The sequence below is a fragment of the Panthera tigris genome, chromosome B4 (genome assembly GCF_018350195.1).
Source record: "Panthera tigris isolate Pti1 chromosome B4, P.tigris_Pti1_mat1.1, whole genome shotgun sequence".
Taxonomy (NCBI): Eukaryota; Metazoa; Chordata; class Mammalia; order Carnivora; family Felidae; genus Panthera; species Panthera tigris.
In genome coordinates this window covers 78,184,181-78,203,181 of record NC_056666.1, presented here as the reverse complement: position 1 = coordinate 78,203,181, position 19,001 = coordinate 78,184,181, and the positions used below count along the sequence as shown (strand labels likewise).

General features: G+C 51.2%; 1 protein-coding gene across 1 annotated transcript; it reads left to right on the top strand.

Annotated features, from left to right (window-relative positions):
- The first annotated feature begins 306 nt into the window (after positions 1-306).
- Positions 307-7,820, top strand: KRT74 (keratin 74). Its single transcript, XM_007081354.2, has 9 exons — positions 307-777; positions 1,386-1,600; positions 2,044-2,104; positions 2,596-2,691; positions 3,167-3,331; positions 4,522-4,647; positions 6,110-6,330; positions 6,786-6,820; positions 7,531-7,820. The coding sequence occupies exons 1-9, from the start codon at positions 307-309 to the stop codon at positions 7,719-7,721; spliced, it is 1,581 nt and encodes a 526-aa protein (XP_007081416.1). The 3' UTR covers positions 7,722-7,820.
- Positions 7,821-19,001: the final 11,181 nt, after the last annotated feature.

The following is a 19,001-nucleotide window of genomic DNA, read 5'->3' as shown; positions in this document are numbered from 1 at the left end:
AAGTTTCCTGCTCCTTAATTAAGAGCACAGATAAATGCCAGATTAGACCACTCCAGTCTGCAAGGACAGCATATTCCGCTTGCTATCAGAAATGCTTTGTTCCCACGAAGGGTTGGAGATCTCTATTCTACAAATTGCCCATGGCCCCTGGCCCTTTAGCACTAGGAAAGGAGATAGTGGAGAGACGCCCTTTTCCGGTGTCCTGGGCTCGACAGGATAAAAGGAGGCAGCACTCTGGGTGCCCCGTCAGAGTGTTCTCTATCCGTTGGTATTCTCTCCAGCTCTGTCAACTCCATCCTTCCCACCATGAGTCGCCAGCTGAACATCAAGGCTGGTGGTGACAAGGGTGGCTTCAGTGGGCACTCAGCCGTGGTGCTGAGGAAGGCTGTGGGCAGTATGGCTTCTTGCCGTGCCGCTGGCAAAGGACCTGGGGCTGGCTTCGGCAGTCGGAGCCTCTATAGTCTTGGAGGGAATCGGTGTATTTCCTTCAATACAGCTGGCGGTGGTGTTTGGACTGGAGGTTACAGCTTTGGGCCTGGCTCTGGATATGGAGGGGGCCGGGCCACTGGCTTTGCTGGCAGCATGTTTGGCAGTGTGGCCTCGGGGCCCGTGTGCCCATCCATGTGCCCACCCGGGGGCATCCACCAGGTCACCGTCAACAAGAACCTCCTGGCCCCCCTCAACGTGGAGCTGGACCCTGAGATCCAGAGAGTGCGCACCCAGGAGCGGGAGCAGATCAAAGCTCTGAACAACAAGTTCGCCTCCTTCATCGACAAGGTGGGTCTCACAGGAGGAGGATGAGACAGTCCAGTGAGATGGGAACAAATCCCTGTTGCCTGGGAGTAGACAGGGCACAGTGGATGGAAAGGTGGCAGCTGGGTGTCAGGAAGGGCTCCCTGATCATAACATCTTGTAAGCTAGGTAGCACAAAGAGATGAATGAATGTGCTGCTTTCTTGGGGGATTTTGCAAAGAAGGGTGGAGAATTGAGTGAAGCATAGCCCCACCTTGAGAAAGAAGTGCTGGGTTTCTGGAGGACAACTTGATGAATCTCCAGCTCTTTAAAGAAGACAAGGTAGGATCAGCACTATTGGGAGGGGAGGGCTCACAGTACAGAAGAAACCCTTGACTGAGTCATCAGGGGAGCATCTCCCAGGTGCTGAGTCAGGGGACGGAAGAAAGCTATGGAATTTCCTTCTTCCTCGAGATTTCAGGGATTGGTTTTGTCCAGAAGGCTATGGAATGAGCACTTGTAAAGGTCTAGTTTGCATGGAATCCCATGAGTGGAGAGTCAGCACTTAAGCCAAATGACTTTAGAAAAATTCATATAACCTGGGAGTCAATGGCCCATGTCCATGGACACAATAGCCTCCATTGTGGTCCCAGGTGCGGTTCCTGGAGCAGCAGAACCAGGTGCTGGAGACCAAGTGGGAGCTGCTACAGCAGCTGGACCTGAACAGCTGCAGGAAGAACCTGGAGCCCATCCTCGAGGGCTACATCAGCAACCTACGGAAGCAGCTGGAGACACTGTCCGGGGACAGGGTGCGGCTGGACTCAGAGCTGCGGAACGTGCGGGACGTGGTGGAGGACTACAAGAAGAGGTGAGCACGGACCACCAAGGTCATAGGTCATATTCCCAGAGGCTTCTTGGCAAACCCAATCTCTGTGCCACTATTTCGGTGGGGAGGGAGCAAGCACCAGGGCCAGGGGCTCACACCCCTCCCCTGGTTGTGGCACAACAGCTTGCTCTGTTGATAAGAACGTCCTATCTGGTTGATTGGAAGGAGTTCCATGCTCATTGATCCACCGACTGGTTCAGTGGCCAGTTTAGGGAGCCTAATGGACACTGGGATATTTTCCTGGGATCCAGAGAGTGGAATATAAATGAGGCAACTCAGGGACATAGTCCTGCCACTCCCAGCCTGTGCAACGCTAGGAGATCCAGCAGGGACTCTGCACCCAAGCATTTGCCCGGACAGTGGGAAGGGAAGGTTACTTGGCCAGTGGGACTGAGGTCTCTGCTATCCTCTCTCCTTTCTCCCAGGTATGAGGTGGAGATTAATCAGCGCACAACAGCTGAGAATGAGTTTGTGGTGCTCAAGAAGGTAAGAAAGAGAAGAGCCTATGGACCTTGGTCTCTTGCACCCCTATCTGAACCGCCTCCACTCAGGACTCCAGCCCAGGCCTCCTCGGGAGGGGCTTACGCCTAAATGGGGACAGAGTCATTGTTCTGGCCTCTAGCAAGTTGGAGAGACAGGACACACACCCAGGGGATGGGCAGAGAGACAGACAGCAGAGAATTCTGGCCTGGGAGTCAGGAATCTCTGGTCCAGCTTGACCTTCCTGTGTGACTTGGGGAAACTCATTCTACCTCTCTGGGCATTGTTTTTCTCCAGTGTAACAAGCAACATTCCCCTTTCCCTATTTTCAGAGAGTAAGTGAGTATGAGAAAAAGCAATATTAAGTGATTTTATTCAACCATATGCTTCCATTTGCAGGCAAAAAAATAGGAAATCAGATGGCTCTGGGATCAGGGACAGGGAAAGCTGATGAGATGGGATGGTATTGACTGAATGTTCTGGGCACCTCTTGGCAGGATGTGGATGCAGCCTACACGGTCAAGGTGGAGCTTCAGGCCAAAGTAGACTCTCTGGATAAAGACATCAAGTTCCTCAAGTGTTTGTATGACGCGGTGAGGATACTCCTACCCTTTCCCCACCCTGCCTCTTGCCAGCTGGAGGCTTCACTTGGCTCTTCCCTGGGATACCAATTAGAAGGATTTAGAATAAATAGAATGAAGCCTGTTTTTATAGAAAGGTGCAAAACTCTGCACTGCGAGACCACGGAAGTGTAAGATCTTGGTCCCCAGAAGCCATATACATAAGAGACAAGCCCACCTGGACTATGATAGTGACCTTGTGTGCAGGCAGGAAAAAATGACCTTGTGAAGTTCTACTCAAGCACAGGTTCTTAACCCTGTGAGTTATGGGAAATGCCGTTGACTGCCTGCTGCCCATGTGGGGTATATCCTGCTGCTGTGAGCCTTCTCCCTCAGCTCCAACAGACAGATCTGGAGCAGGCACTTCTTCCCACCACGTCAGCCCAGAAGACTAATAAGCAGCAGAGGGAGGCTGGGTGACACTGACTCTCCTCATCTCTCAATTCAGGAGATGGCCCAGATCCAGACTCATGCCAGCGAGACCTCTGTTATCCTGTCCATGGACAACAACCGGGATCTGGACCTGGACAGCATCATCGCCAAGGTCCGAGCTCAGTATGAGGAGATCGCCCTGAAGAGCAAGGCAGAGTCTGAGGCCCTGTACCAGAGCAAGGTGGGCACCAGGGGGATCGCTGTCCTCCACCAGCCTCTCCTTTCCTGGGAAGGGACACCTCCGCCAGTGAATTCAAGAGCCATCTTTGTAGATGTGCTGAAAGAAAGAATGGTTACAACTAATGCTTTAACCACATCCTACTCGAAAAGAATTCTTAGTAGAGACTATTATCCAAGGTAAAACATAAAATTAGTGTGGATGGGCATATTCAACGGAGAGGGACAGGCAATCCATTGACGGAAGAAAGAAGAGAGGTGTTCCTGCTGTAAAACAAATGTGTTTCCAGGGATTATGGCATGTCATTATGGGGCAGAAGAGTAACAAATATGGGGGAGAGTAACTAGGGAAGACCCAGGGTGGGGTGGGGAGGGAAGAGGAAGCCCCGAGCTCTTTCCTAATCAGTGTGGGGAGACTTCCAAGATGAGGAAGTGAAAGTCTAGGCACCTTCTGGGCAATGGCAATTATGTTTGGAGGAGACTCTACCTGGGTGCTCTTCAGGGCTTCACACCTGCCATGCTCTGGCCCCCCTTGTCATGTTTGTTAAATCCCACAAACAGCAAAGATCACAGGTTCCTCGTCCCCTGTCCATGGATATGTCCTCTTCTCTGGAGGACTGGGCAAGGGGAGAGGGGAAGATATGAGCTATAAGCCCCGAGCCAACAATCCCGCCATCTTAAGGGTACACACAGCCATCAGTTTCCTGGCTCTCCACTTGTCACTGAGAAAGGGCTATGGGAGAATTTATGTTCTGTGGGGACAGGGACTTCACCTATCCTGCTCACTGCTATGTCCTCCAGTACCTGGAGCAAAGCCTGGCCTATGCAGATGCTTCTGTAAAGAGGTGTTAAACAAGCTGAAAGCACTTCTTAGATTTTGAAAGTGCTTAATAAATGTGACTTACGTCTTTCTTTCATCCAGCTGAGGAAAGAACACAAGCAGAGCAATGAGAAATGATGGACCCAGCACACAGGCTCTGCTTAGAGAAGGGGGTGGACTTCTGGGCCAGAACCACCACAAAACCCCTGGAAGGGTGCCCAGGCCCCCACTCTATCACTTCCTGCTCTGGAACCACCTCCCCTGGTTGGTCCCAGCCATGGGATTGTTTGCTCAGGACCTTTCCCCTACTTCAAGTCGGGGGACAGAGGATGCAGTCCTGTCTCATAACCAACTTTCTATCTCTGGGAAACCAGATCCAAGAGCTGCAGCTGGCAGCCGGCCGGCACGGTGATGACCTCAAACACACCAAGAGCGAGATGTCAGAGCTGAACCGGCTCATCCAGAGGATCCGGTGTGAGATTGCCAATGTGAAGAAGCAGGTGGGCAGCAACTTCACAAAGACTGTCAAGTTCTTGGTGAAGTTCAATTTCATCCCCTGCGATGGAGAAACTGGAGCCCACCCTTTTGCACAAAGCACATCTCCCAACCTGGGCGTGGGAACCCCTCAGCCATCCACTGTCCCTGTTTCCCACCTGCCTCTGTACCCCTGTGGTCAGAGCTGGCACTGTGCTCAGGATTGGGAAATGCCTTGAGCTTACCTCATCTGACTCCCAGTTCATAGGTAAGGAAGATGAGCTGGAGAGGGAAAGTGACTTGCCCAAGGTCTCCAGCTGGTCATCAACAGAGCCAACATTAGAAATCAGGTTTCCTCTTTCTTTTTTCCCTCTTTCTCAGACCTTTTCTATGTGAAACACACCTGCTGTACAACCCTTCAGATGTGCCCTCTGGCGGCAGCTCCCACACCTCCTCCTCCCAATGGACACTCAACACATGTGGGATGCGTGGGGAATGCATCCCGGGCCCCTCCATGGCCACGTTAAGTTCCTGCCCTCCGGGTGGGGCGTAGTCCTGGTGACGGAGGGAGGACAACAGCAGATGAAGCCCTCCTGGGTGGCCCTGCCCTGTACCACGTGGGATGTCCACTTCAGCTGGGGGATCCTGTCTCACCTGGAAGCAGCAAGACTTAAACACCATGTCAGTGGGGAGCTGATTTTAAGGTGGTGGGGAATCCTTCCTGTCCTGGTCCTCCCCAAAGAACCAGGTCAACTCTGCCAGTGACAGAGTCACCAAACTGAAAGATCAGAGCCTACTCTCCTCCCTGAGGCCTCTACTCCAGGCGATGTGGGGGAGCCGGGGAACAGTTTTCCTCCCCATCAGTACATGGCATCACAGTGCTGCTAGGTGTTTGTCAGAATCTAGTTTCTGAGGTTGTAGTTGTGATTTCAGGCCTTTAATCTCCTGCTCTAAGGGAAGCCTCCTTCACCCAATTCAGGCTGCCAAGTGGGGAGCACTGAGCCAGACTCCCTGCAGAGTGCTGGATGGGTCCAGAAATGCTTGCTCTTGGTGCTAACAGGTAGCAAGGGTCCTGACTGGGAGCTGTCCTGCAGGCAGGAATCTGACTACAGTGGCACCTTGGCATGCTGTCTGCTCCTTAGAGGCGTTCTGGCTGGGGTCTCAGCGTGATTCTCTTGGACCTGGTGTCCTTTGAATTTATAGCCACTGGTGGCCTCCAACCCCAGGGACTAGACAACTTTGCGAGCATCAAAGTTTTTTTCCTATACTCATGAAATGTAACTGCTTCAACAGCTTCTCACACCAATTCCTGTAAATATCCATCTGCGACAGAAAATAGAGGAGACCCAAGGTCTAGTGCTGGCTCTGCAGCTTTTAATTGCTGTCACCTCGGGCCTCATCTGTAAAGAATGGGGGTTGTGCTACCTAACCCAGAAGATCTAAAAACTATCTTGCATTCTGATGATCTCCCTGGTCTTTGGCGTTCAGTGTGCCAACCTGGAGATGGCCATCGCCGATGCCGAGCAGCGGGGCGACAGTGCCCTGAAGGATGCCCGGGCCAAGCTGGATGAGCTGGAGGCCGCCCTGCACCAGGCCAAGGAGGAGCTGGCCCGGATGCTGCGGGAGTACCAGGAGCTCATGAGCCTGAAGCTGGCCCTGGACATGGAGATCGCCACCTACCGCAAGCTGCTGGAGGGCGAGGAGTGCAGGTGGGAGGGTGGGCGGGGGGAAGCAGGGGAGAAGGGGCTGTGGGTGGCTCGCTGCTAGGCTGGGGACATTTGGGAAGTGGAAGATGAACAACATGAGCACAAGGTGGTGGTTTGACTGGGGAGCTCAGCTTCCCTTCCTTCCTGTGATGGAGGTCAAACATGAAGCAAATAGCATGAGGGGTGCTCTGAAAATACCAGGTGGGGTCACACAGAAACCCCAGATTGGGTTTCATCACTAGCTTTGTCACGCACAAGCTCTGCAGTCCTGGTAAATCATTGAGCGTCTCTGCATCTTTATGTTCTTACCTGTAAAATGAGATTATAATCCTCATCTCGAGGAGTGTTTTAAGGATGAATGAAAATAATCTACGTGTTAAAGCAGGTGCCCATCCAGGTTTAGCTGAATGTAGACACTTCCTTGAGGTTTTATCCTTCTCTAACTTTCTGTCTTACAGGATGTCTGGTGAGAATCCATCGTCTGTGAGCATCTGTAAGTGTCCCTGAGAGATGGGTTGGGTGGGGACTCTGGCTGGATGGGAAAGCTGTGGACACCAGGATAGGGCGATGCCACCTCCTTTAGTGGTTCTGCCCCACCCCCAATCTGGGAATTTCTGCAACTGTCTTTTGAAGCTTCTCTGGCTTCAAAGGAAACCTATTTCCCTTTGTCCCATGGCAACAGTGACTGAAGTCATGCCTACCCAATTTCCTTCCTGTCTCTTCCCAGGGCGTTGTCATCCAGAGAGAGGGTTAACAATGCGCACAGGGGCAGGGACGCCTGGGTGTCTCAGTTGGTTAAGCGGCTGACTCAAGGTCATGATCTCACGGTTTGTGAGTTCGAGCCCTGCATCGGGCTCTGCACTGACAGTGTGGAGCCTGCTTGGGATTCTCTCTCTCTCTCTCTCTCTCTCTCTCTCTTTCTCTCTCTCTCTCAAAAATAAATAAAATAAACTTTAAATAACAAGTTAAAAAAAAAAGAATGTACACTGGGGGCCAAACAGTCCAAGAATCTCCAGGAGGACAGGGATCGCATCTGTGCTGTGTGGTCCTCGCCTCACGCGGAGCCTGGCACATCGCAGGGTGTCTGTGGGTCTTTGTGATGTTTCCAGGCTGCTGAAGGTTGCTGGGGGTTGAGGGGGGATGGCTTCTTTCCTGACTGACCCTCACTGCCCTTCTTCTCTGTTCTCGGCCCTTCCTCCTCAGCTGTCATCAGCAGCGGTGGAAACAGTTACTACCACCCCAGCACCTCTGGCAGTGTTGACACGGGGCCCAGTGGCCTGGCGGGCAGCTCCAGCAGCACTTGGGCCGGACAGTCCAGGGCCAAAGGGGCACGAGTGGGAGACCTCAAGGATGCCCGGGGCAAGAGCGCCCCCTCCAGGAAAGCTACCCGATAAGCCCCCCGGCACCTAGGAGAAGAGAGATCCTGGCCACCACCCTACCTGGAATTGTCTGCTGTCCCCCACCCTCCACCCCCGAGTCCCGTGACTGTCTGTAGTGCACTCGGCCACCCGTGCCGTGTCTCCCCTGACTGTCCTGTTTCCTCAGGTACCACGTGGACTCTGACTTCTTGTTTCCCCTTACTGCCTTCAGGAGGCTTTGGGGCACAGGCTCCAATTACCTTCTTGGCCCTGGGAAGCTCTGGTTCTCCCTGGAAGAAGAGGGGAAGGGGGTGGCGGAAAGGGAGGGGAGGGGAGGGGGGAATAGTCTTGCTGTGTGCTGAGGCTGAGGCTCATTCCATGTGCACCCAGGAGGCAAGCGGTCAGCCAGCCCTTGCCTGTCCCCTCAGAAAGGTCTTTGCCGAATGACTCCATTATTTAGGAGAAAAGGTGTCCTTTCTCAGACCACCAGCTGTATCTGTCTCTACAAAGCCAAGTGACAGAGAACGTAGGGATCTCCTGCCACCTTGGGTCACCCACCACTCCTCCCTTACTGGTAATAGCTACAACCATATGCTAAGCACCTGCTATGTGCCAGGCTCCCCTCATGCCGGTCTTTCTTACCCAACCTGCTGGGTGGATGCAACCAGCATCCTCAGGACAGAGGAGAAGCCCCATCCTCTGAGAGGCTGTAGAATCTGTCCCTGTGACCCACGAAGTACCAGGGCCACGAGTCAAGCCCAGGTCTGGCTGACTCCAGGGTCTATATACTTTCCATGGCATATCACTGCCTCTTTCACAAAGGGAGTTTTTTTGAACCCATGGTTCTTTTGATGAGGGCAGCATGATTATGTTGCCTTTTTGTTGAGGACTGTGGGTGTGTGGCTTATCTTGAGTGCTCTCTCTGGGGCTGTATCCTGCTGTGCTTGTGATTCTCAATTCTTATTGCTATGAGCTGTGCTTGGTGGGGGGAGCTTGATCTATCTCTGATGGTACTGCCCAGGCCAGAAGTCATGGCTCTTGATGTAAATATTCCTAAAAATGGTCACACCCAGTCCCTTCTTTGCTTGAGTTAAGAACTCTGGATTCCTGCTGTACATTCAATAAACTGCCCTTGAGTAATATCAGAGGTACACTCTTGTCAGTGTGTCAATCTCACCAAATTGCTCACCTCCTAATGATAATGGGCCCCGCCCCACCCACATACACCAGCCTTTAGAAAGTCAGGAGGCAGATCAGAGCAAGCTGCTCTGGAGGTCATCGCAGGCTGATGGGACAGATGGACATAGATGCAAATCATGTCCTCGTACAAATCAGGGACTGGCAGTCCCAGGCAACAATGCTGAGAAGAGACCAGGATGTAGAAGCTAAGCAAAGAAGGCTTCCTGGAGGAGGAGGAAAGTTTAATCAAATAACTAGAAAGATAGGCACATAGATTCCTGGAGAGAGAACTTAAAGCACACCATCACGGTAGGTTTGGGGATAGCTTTTGTGTGCTTATTTTGGTGGAGAGTGGGAGGTCTTAGATTTTCCAAAGTGAGCAGTGGGGCTGGATGGGGTTCCGAGTTCCTCAGCTTTGGCCTGCAGAATTCAGCCCTCTGGTTGGCTTTCTGATCTATCTGGTATCATAAATGTGCCTGAGATGTTTGCCCCTCCAGCCCTCAGGGTAACAGGGGCAGGCCTTGCGAGGGCGGGACCTCTCGTCCCAAGCTGCCACCTCCATTGACCTCACTGTGCCTTTCATGTATTAAGGAGGTCCCCTTCTGTGTGTGCCAAGATGCAATAAACCTTGGGAAGCACAAGAGCCCAAGAGTCTGGTGGGCTTTCTGCCCAAATGTCTCTCTCTGATGTCACCGCTGTCATCACTGTGGGTACCAGAAATAGTGCCCTGGGAGTTATGGGGGCTCTGTTCTGGCTCAGCCACTAACCATCACCTGTTGCACTCAGACCAGCTGATAAAAGCTGTGGACCATCCCCCCTGAAAAAAGGTACAGAAATGTGTCTGCATGTTCAGAGGTTTGCAAACCCACAAAGCCTATCCATGGACTCTGTGGGTCATGAACCCCTAAAGCCCTTCCCAGCACTGATGCTCTGCCTTTCTCCAAAGACCAAATTCCCAGTGACCCAGTAAGAGAGGCTGTGGGGAGGGGATGGGTGGATGGGATTTGTAACATGAAACAGCCTTCAGAGGAACCCATGAGCCATTCATGGGGTTTACCTCCTCTAGGGCCACAGTGCAGGCATACCTCTGGCCATGGGGTAGTAAGGCCTGGGTGCTGTGCCCAGTCCTGGGTGCACAGTGAAGGAGTCTAGGTAGATGTGATTTTGAGGGACTGAGGCAACATGTCCTGTGCTGAGGTGTTGAGGAGAGCAGAGGGGAAGCTCCTTTGGTTGCAGTTTATCCACCTGAGAAATGGACAGATTCTTTGTTATCTGGGGCTGACTTAAGATCCTGAGAAATGCACAGGGGTGACTGTGCTGTTGCTTTGGGACTCAATTTGGAGATCCCCTTGAAGCCCAAGAAGGAGAAATCGTAGAGGTAGGACCAGTGGTGACCGACTTCAATTCTGTAGGTCTGACTTCAGCACACAGGACAAAGAGACCAGAAGGAACAGGTGTGCATGGAATTTTTGGTTGGAGAGCAGCCCCGGGGAATGAGGGAGTGTCCACACTGGGAGGGTAAGCATCTGGTTTACTTGCTCTGTGTAGACCTCCAATGAAGATGTATTTAGGAGCTGAATCATCTATCCAGGTGATGCTCGTACTCACACAGCTTCTGTGCACGGACTGTCATTTGCACCTTTCATTACCTGGACAACTCTTAATGCTCCTTTGAGATTCCATTCAGGTTCCCACTCCTTCTGGAAACTTCCATGGATCCCTAGGCTGGGCTGAGTGCCTATTTTCTAGGATCTTGCAGTGCCCATTGCTTACTCCAACGTGACATTTCCACACGTGATTGAGATGTTCTCTCTGTGTGACTGATTCCATCAGGGCCAGACTTGGGGGCTTCAAGGGCAAGGACTGCCTTATTCTTTTCTGGGCTTTACACTTAAGGGAGCTTTACCTAACAGATGCACCTAGGAGATAATGCTCCTAGGATCTTTTTACCTAGCACAAATACGTTCAAAAGATTTGGGGGAGTAAAACCCATGCATTTATGGCCATTTTGACAAGGATGCCAATGCCATGCCTAGACATACTGGGACAATTGGCTAGCCACATGTAAAAGAATGAAGTTGGACGCCCACTTCTCGTCATATACAAAAATTACATCAAATGGATCAACAAGCTAAATATAGGAGCTAAACCCATAAATCTCTTAGAAGAAACATAGGAATAAATCTTCATGACTTTGGATTTGGTAAAGGATTCTTAGATATGACATCAAAGCACAAGCACCTAAAGAAAAAATAGATGAGGTTGGACTTCAAAATTTAAAACTTCTGTACATGAAACAACACTATCAAGACAGTGAAAAGAAAACCCACAGAATAAGGGAAGATCTTTGTAAATCAAACATCTGCTAAAGATTTAGTATTCAGGACATGTAAGGAACTCGTAGCACTTAACAACAAAGGACAACAACCCAACCAAAAATTGAGCAAAGGACTTTAATGGACTTCTTTTTTCCAAGATCTACAAATGGCCAAAGAGCACATAAAAGGGTGCTCAACACAATTAGTCATCAGGGAAATGCAAATCCAAACCATAGTGAAGTACCATTTCACACCCGCTGGGGATGGCTGTAATAAAAAAAATAATGGAAAATAAAAAGTGTTGGCAAGCTTGAGGAGACATTGGAACCTTTGTACATGGCTGGTGGGAATGTAAAATGGTTCATCATTGTGGGAAACGACTGGGCAGTTCCTCATAGAGTTAAATGTAGGGTTGTCATATGAGCAATTCTACTCCTTGGTATGTATATCCTAAAGAACTGAAAACAGGCGTTTAAGCAAATTCATGTACATGCGTGTTTATCACAGCACTGTTCGCAATAACTAAAGGCAGAAACACATTGCTGTGGTCTGAGTGTTTGTGTGTCCCCCAAATTCACATGTTGAAATCCTAACCCCCAAATACGGTGATGTTAGGAGATGGGGTGGTACTTAGGTTATGAGGGGGGAGCCCTCGTGAGTGGGATCAGTGTTCTAATAAGACACCCCACAGAGCTCCCTAGCCCCTCTACCATAGGAGGACATAGTGAGAAGTAGGTGGCTATGAACCAGAAAGAGGGCCTCTTCCACAATGCGACCATACTGGTGCCTTGACCTTGGACTTCTCAGAAGGACTCAGAAGGCCTTCTCAGAATCGTGAGAAATAAATTTCTGTTGTTTATAAGGTGCCAGTCTGTGGTGTTTGTTATCGTTGTCATAGCAGCCTAGAAGGGTAAGACATAGCCCAAATGTCCAACAATGAGCGAATAGATAAAAAAAATTGTGGTATATCCTTTGCAATGGGATGTTATTCAGGCATAAACAGGAGTGAAGTACTGATACGTGCTACAATATGGACGAATCTTGAAAACACGGTGCTAAGTGAAGGAAGGCAGACATGAAAGGTCACACATTGTATGATTCCACTCATACAAAGTGTCCAGAATAGGTAAATCCATAGAGACTTGGTTGCAGGGGTTGGGGGAGGGGCAGAGCCTGCCAGTGGGTACTGCATTTCCTTTTGGGGTGATGAAATGTATGGACCTAGACAGAGTGATGGTTGCACCAGAGTGATGGTGCATATACTAAATGTCACTGAATCGTTCACTTTAAAATGGTTACTTTTATGTTATGGGACTCTCACGCAAATAAAAAGTAAAATTTGGGGGTGGAGGGAAGCAAGAAAAAGACCAAAGAGACCATGTCCTTGGACTTTGCTCCCAGCCTTTCCCACCATATGGCAAATAGCAACCTGTGATAAAGATGGGGGAGCAGTCGGGCCCAGTAGGGGGACAGAGATAACTAACCTTCCATTTGATTGGTCAAGGACAAGCCCAGGGGATTTGCCAGCCTGTCTTCCTCTGTCCCCAGTATGTGGCCAATGCCTGGCCCAGAGCGGTTGCTAAGAAGACGGCAGTCAGTGTGTGTGCTCTGCCTCCTGGAGCCACAGCTGCTCTCCCCCACCTCTCCTCCCTGTGCCTTTTCCCTCTGCCTGGAACCCTCCTGTTTTCTCATCTTCACAAACCTTCTCCCTCTCTTCCAAACTTGGTATCATGTGCGGCTCTCACTGATTCGTCCGTGTGCATTGGCAGAGAAGCTCTTGGTGAAATGGATGCTCTGTGACCTTGAGAAGTCACCTTGTCCATCCTACTGCCCCCATCCCCCCGGGAAGAGATGTTCTTTCAGGCCCAGCTAGCCAGAACCTCTCCTACTTTTGTGGTTTCAGGGATGTTGAAAGAATGAATGAATTTGATTCCCTCAAATGGTCACCAGCTGGGAGTCACCATGCTGCCCCTCATGGCTATTATTGAAAACCAATATAATGAAAATGGGACACTGACCTGTGTGCCACCAATGGAGAGGAACAGAGAGCTAGTCCAACAGGGGCCCCTTGTCATCAGAAACCAGTGTATACATGCACAGACACATGCTCATTGGCCCACAGACCCATGTCTTCAGAAGATACCCAAAATATGTAACAGCCAGTACAGTCAGGCACTAGCCCATCACAGTGGATGTCAGCCACACACCACTGGGACAGCCAGGCCACTCCCTGCTGGCTGGCCACCCATTCTGCCCATGTCCATGCTCACGACCACTCACGCACAGATGTGCACCTACACACGTCCTCCCACATGGGCTGGGAGAACATGACATCAGGGAAAAGCCGATATATGTGAGAAACACGTAGCTACCTCACAAGCACCCCCCGCCACCTACCTTCACCTGAGTCCTGACACTACATTAATGTTCTTCCGAAGAGCAAAGAAGGGTGAGAAGGAGAGCAGGAGTCAGATACAGCAGGCTGGAGGGTCTGTGCAGGAAGAAGAACAGGAGAAAATCCGTTTTTCCCACTGAGGTTGAGATGACAGAGGGACAGCAGGGACCAGGAACCGGAACTTGAGGGGAGGCTGGAGCTGGCCCTGCGTACCTGGAATAGGACAGGCACTTGTACACAGGAAAGCCAGCACAGCGTAGAGGCTAAGAGTGCAGATGGCCACCAGGCCGTCCGGATTGGACCCTGGCTCCCCTACTTACGAGCTTAACTTCCTCGTGCCTCAATATCTTCATCTGTAAAATGGGTTGATAATAGTGCCCACCTCACACGCTGCTGTGAGGACTAAATGAGCTACCACACACGGACGGCTTAGAGTGGTGCCTGGCAGAGGTCACAGTGTGTGTTAGCTGTTATTAGTAGGATCAGTACCATCATTATCGTTGTTATTTACAAGGTGTCTCCCGTCCACCTCTGGGAGCAGGTGGAGCACATATGAGCATCCCCCTTTTTAGAGATGTGGAAACAGAGGCTTAGGAAGTTGGGAGACCTTCCCAAGTTCACCCGGCGGGACCAGGACCTGGTTCCTCACACTCCCAAATCCACACACTTCGTCAGAGGCTTCAGTGGGGTTGGAGGAAGGAGATGGCCAGCAAAGCTCAAGGGAGATGCTCCTGGCCACAGAGCTGAACGAGGAGGACGCCTCTCTGGCAGTCACACCACACAGTGGGAGTGGAGCTGAGTGCCTGGCGGGACAGCCCTCCTCCATCCTTTATACCCCAGCTCCTCTGGGGTGAGCTCACCTTTGGCCTTGCCAGCTGCAAACCTGCTGAACAGCTGTCCTGCCCCCATATGAGTGGCTCTGATTGCGGCCAAGTCCCCCAGGGACTGCGCTCCATCCAGCCACCTTGGGCCTGAGTGCCGCACCTGCTTGAAACTGCGGGGAGTACAAGGGTTCGAGGGGGACCTGTGGGGGGTCCACAGACCGCACGCTCACTTCCTGAGTCCATCTGCTGAGGAGGGCTGGCAGGATCGGAGCTGATGTCATCCAAACAACCCAGCTCATTCTCTCTAATTTTGGAGACAATTATTTTCTCCGAGAACCCTGCCCCTCTCAATGCCTCCAGCCTCTCCCCACCCCACTTTTCCTACCCACCCAGTAGTTACATTCTGTTTCCTCAAACTGTATTGCTCAGGGTCTACCTGGCTCAAGAGCCTTCAATGCCTCCCTATTACATACACAGCTTGGGATCTAGGGACCATCACCCATATTCGCCCTTTGCTAGTGCTTGCTCCAGCTGGAGGGCCCTTTCCTTACAAATGCCCTTCCTGGGCTGCTTTTGCCATTCCCCATTGCCAGCCCACCCAAACCTTTTTCCCTTAACAGACTAGAACCCAAACTCCCTCCTCCAGGCAGCCCTTGTGGATTCAGTGTCCCCAGGGCTCGCCTCCCCTCTGTGGCTTTCCTTTTTCCTTCAATCTCTAGTACCCTCTTGGATTGTACTTGATTTTCCCTTCTCCCTCTGAGGCTTTCTCTGGAGGTTTATCAGACCCCAGAAGGGAGCCAATGGGTCTTGACTGGGGCCAAGAGATCACAACGAGTGTGTCACACTGATCAGACACACAAAAAGCTGTGTAATTAAATTCTTTGTGTAAATAAAGTAACTTGTTTTGGCTATAAAACCGTACAGATGTAATTTATTTAACAGGCAATTAAAAATTTCCTTGAATGTTTAAGGAAAGCTAGATGTTCCTGGTAATGTGGGGGTTTGATTCTCTGATCTGAGACACTTCCCGACTGTTTCACAGATGAGTAAAACTGAGGCTCAGAGATGTCCATGCCTGTCTCAGAATATAATTCCCAGCTAGAAAACTCAGTGATCCTGGTACCTTGAAGGGTGTGAGGGCAAGGTGCAGTTGGGACACAAGATGTGGGAAATTGTAGCCTGTCTCTCCTGCCTGCCCCAAGGCCTCCCGAAGCAGGGGGCTCTGCTCCATCCGGCCCCTAAGTCTCCCCAGGTCTTAATTAAGCCTAGGGCAGGGCCTTCATAACCTTGCTGAACTGTGGTTCTATCCTGGTTTCCTTCTGTCCCTCCCTTTTTCCTCCAGCAAAAACACATGCACTCCAGGAGCCCTACCTGGGCCCACCCTTCCTGTGGGTGGCCCCAAACTCTCCTCCTTCCTCTCCTATCATCATCCTCATCAACAACATAGGGTGTTCCATTCCTGATGGCTAGTATCTGATTAACTAATTCATGCTAAAGTGTTAATGACTTGTTAATAGCTTGATGAGATGCTTTTCCCAGAGACACCTGCATTTGGATGGATCCAGAAACGAAGTGCTTTGAGGACAGGATACTTTATATTGCCCCCCACTCAGCACCTGGTAGGTGCTCAGTAAATATCTGATAAGTGGATCAATAGCAATAAATGTAATGTTTGAAAAGTGCTTCTTACTGAGTTTGGTACTTGGCAAGTGCTCGGTAGACAGTGACTACTACTACTACTATTATTATTATTATTATTATTTCTAGTGGCGAGTTTTCCATGATCAGGAATGGTCTGAGTGGACTGATTCTTCGAGCCTAGGATCTCTGGGGACAGCAGCCCCTTCTTGTCCTCCAACAGCATCTGACGCTGTATGGAGATGTAATGATCCAAACATCTTCTCCCAGAGGAGAGGAAGGAGGAGAGAGAGCAGAACAGGAGAGGACAGGTCGATTCCTAACTTCTACTTTACTCTGTACTTTTGGTACTTGAGAACATCGACTGAACACTGAATAAGTAGCAGGCATATACGGAGTGCTTCCCATGGGACCGTCACAGCTACCCCATCAGGAGTTTATTATCCCTCTTGTGTTGGGGAAGCTGAGGCTTGGAGAGGTTAAGCGCTGCTGGGTGGTGAGTGGGATCCAGATCCCTGGAGCCAGCTCCTGGTCTTGGCTCCTACCTGGTGGCATTCTAGGTGGATTCAAGCCCAAGGGCTCCCTGAAGATGCACCATCCATGCTGTTTGGTTAATTCTCCAACAACTGCCAGTCTTCTGGCAGTTAGGAAGGGATGCCCAGAGGCTGGTCTTGGGTCCTGAGGAGAGGTACAGGGGGAGGAGTCAACTGGGAGACATGGGACCCTCACCCGGGTCCTGGGCCCTCAGGGAACACAGCAGTACAGGTGTAAATGGACAGAGGGGTCCAGCACACAGAGGAGGAGATGGGGTTGAACCAGGGTTTTAAGCAGGATTTTGAAAGAGCAGAGGATATGGATGAGAAGGCATGGGGAGAAAGGTGTTTCAGGCTGGTTAGGGATAGTGTGGCAGAACTGCGGAAGCACTTGAAGATGAGGCCTGTTGGGGAGATGTCCTTGGCTGAAGCAGGGAACATCAAGGACAGGGAGAGAGGACAAGGCAGGGCAGCAGCTGCAGGGACATTGAAGGTTGGATTGGTGAGCTGCAATGCATGTCACAGAAACACACAGCCAGCCATCGAGGGGACATCGTGTTAGGACAGGTTCCAAGAGCTGGGAAAGGCCTTTAACGTTAGACCACAAGCCCCCATGTCCCCTACACTGGGCACATGCCTGGCACACAGAAGCTCTCAATAGAGATAGAGGTTTACCGAAGGGAGAAAAGGAAGGATAGGGGAGGGCGGGAGGAGTAGCTAGGTGGTCTCTGATCTGGAGAACCTTCTACTTTCCTTACAAAGGAAAACTGAGATGACGTGACACAGCCTTCAGAGGGACCTCATGGGGGCTGCCCACAGAGCCACTGTCCTTCCAGAACACACTAAGAACATGCTAAGGGTTAGGGAGATAAAGGGGAGCTCAGATATGGGCTGGATGACCCAGGAAGACCTCTGGGAGAGGGAACAATAGAGCAGAGGTGGTGAAAGGGGAAGAGGGAAAGATGGATGGATGCCGGAGACACAAGGTGGGAAAGAGAGAAGGGAGGAAGAGAAAAGTTCTGGTAAGCCAGGAAGACAAAATGGCAGCGGGGTGGGTAAGGAGGAGTATGGGGGAGGAAGAGGGAATGGATTCCAGGCCAACTCCTAAACAGAGTGAGAGAGCCCCACACCAGCTTGGTTCCAGATTTTTCTCTCTCCAGTGGCTTCACCCAGCCAAGAGTCACGGCCCACCTTGGGGTCCCAATAGAGATCATTGGGTAAAGGCAATCTCTGGGGACAGAGCCGGACACAGGCAGAACAGGGGTCTTGGCAGCAATGGCATTCACAGGGGAGGACTGGGGCCCGGGTCAAGAGTCAGGCATCTGAGATGGCAGGGACAGCAGGCAGAGTCTGGGGCAAGGATCGCAGGCTGGAGCAGGACAGCAAGGTACTCACTGGGCTTGTGTGGGTCTGAAGAGACGCATAGGAGTTCAGTTTCACCTGGACAGCAGTTCCTCCACTTGAACTCTAAACAGATGGTTCCTGTCCTCAGCTTGTTCCTGCTCTTACTAACAGATACACAAGACAGAAATGAGCCAACGGACCACCCAGGAGTCCTTCCTTGAAGCCTCCAGGCCCTGGTGAGCCTCTCTCTGCCATCTCCCTGCCTCCTCTGAGTTGACTCCCTGAATTTTCAGCCACCTGCTCCAACTCCCTCCTCCTTTTCTTCATTCTGTCCAGTGTCTGTTACTAGACATCAATTGTGCCTTGCACAGCCTCCAGCCTGCCTTATTGGAGCTTGAGAGTCATGAAGTGCGGAGACCCCATTTCCTGGAGAACTGATGGAAGCATATGACCCCTCATGTCCTCATGAGGGTCACTCCATCCTTCACACCCCAGTACATAGGGCCACTGTCCTCTCTGGGTTAGAGGAAGAGGCCATCAGTGGGGTGTGTCTCCAGGAGACCAGAATGAATGGTCTCTTTCCGGTAAAGACGAGGACACACCTATGGTTGGAGCCCCCAGACACTCTACCCAGGAGCCTACTCTGTCCAGGAAAGCCCATCCCCTTCCAGCTCCCTGAGCCCCCAGGAGAAAGCCCATAACCCAGAGAAGTTTAGTCAGGATGGTGAAGTGCCAGTGACATCCCCCTGGAGAGGCTGGGGCCTGGGGCAAATTACCCTATAACAGCAGGTTAATTAGCTAAAACCCAAATTACATGAGCAAGGCTTGCAAGCCCAGCAATTTGAAGGTTTCATGTTGTTTCAGAGGTGGGGAGGGCTTGATCTCTAGCTCAGCATAGAGAAAATGACTTCTTGCTCCCAGGCAAGCCAAACCCATGAATTAAGCTCTTGACTGCCCATCCACGAGCCCCAATGCCAAGCACATATAAGGAAGGGTGCCCTGCCAGTCCTCACTGCAAGCTGCAGAGCCCGTGTGGGACTTGGCCTTCACCCTTCCTGCATCTGACCTCCATCTCCACCAGCAGC

Coding starts and splice junctions, on each gene's coding strand:
- KRT74 (XM_007081354.2), top strand. CDS start 307: ATGAGTCGCCAGCTGAACATCAAGGCTGGTGGTGACAAGGGTGGCTTC. Junction 2,692..3,166: donor TCAAGTGTTTGTATGACGCG/GTGAGGATACTC, acceptor CTCTCAATTCAG/GAGATGGCCCAGATCCAGAC. Junction 6,331..6,785: donor CTGGAGGGCGAGGAGTGCAG/GTGGGAGGGTGG, acceptor TCTGTCTTACAG/GATGTCTGGTGAGAATCCAT.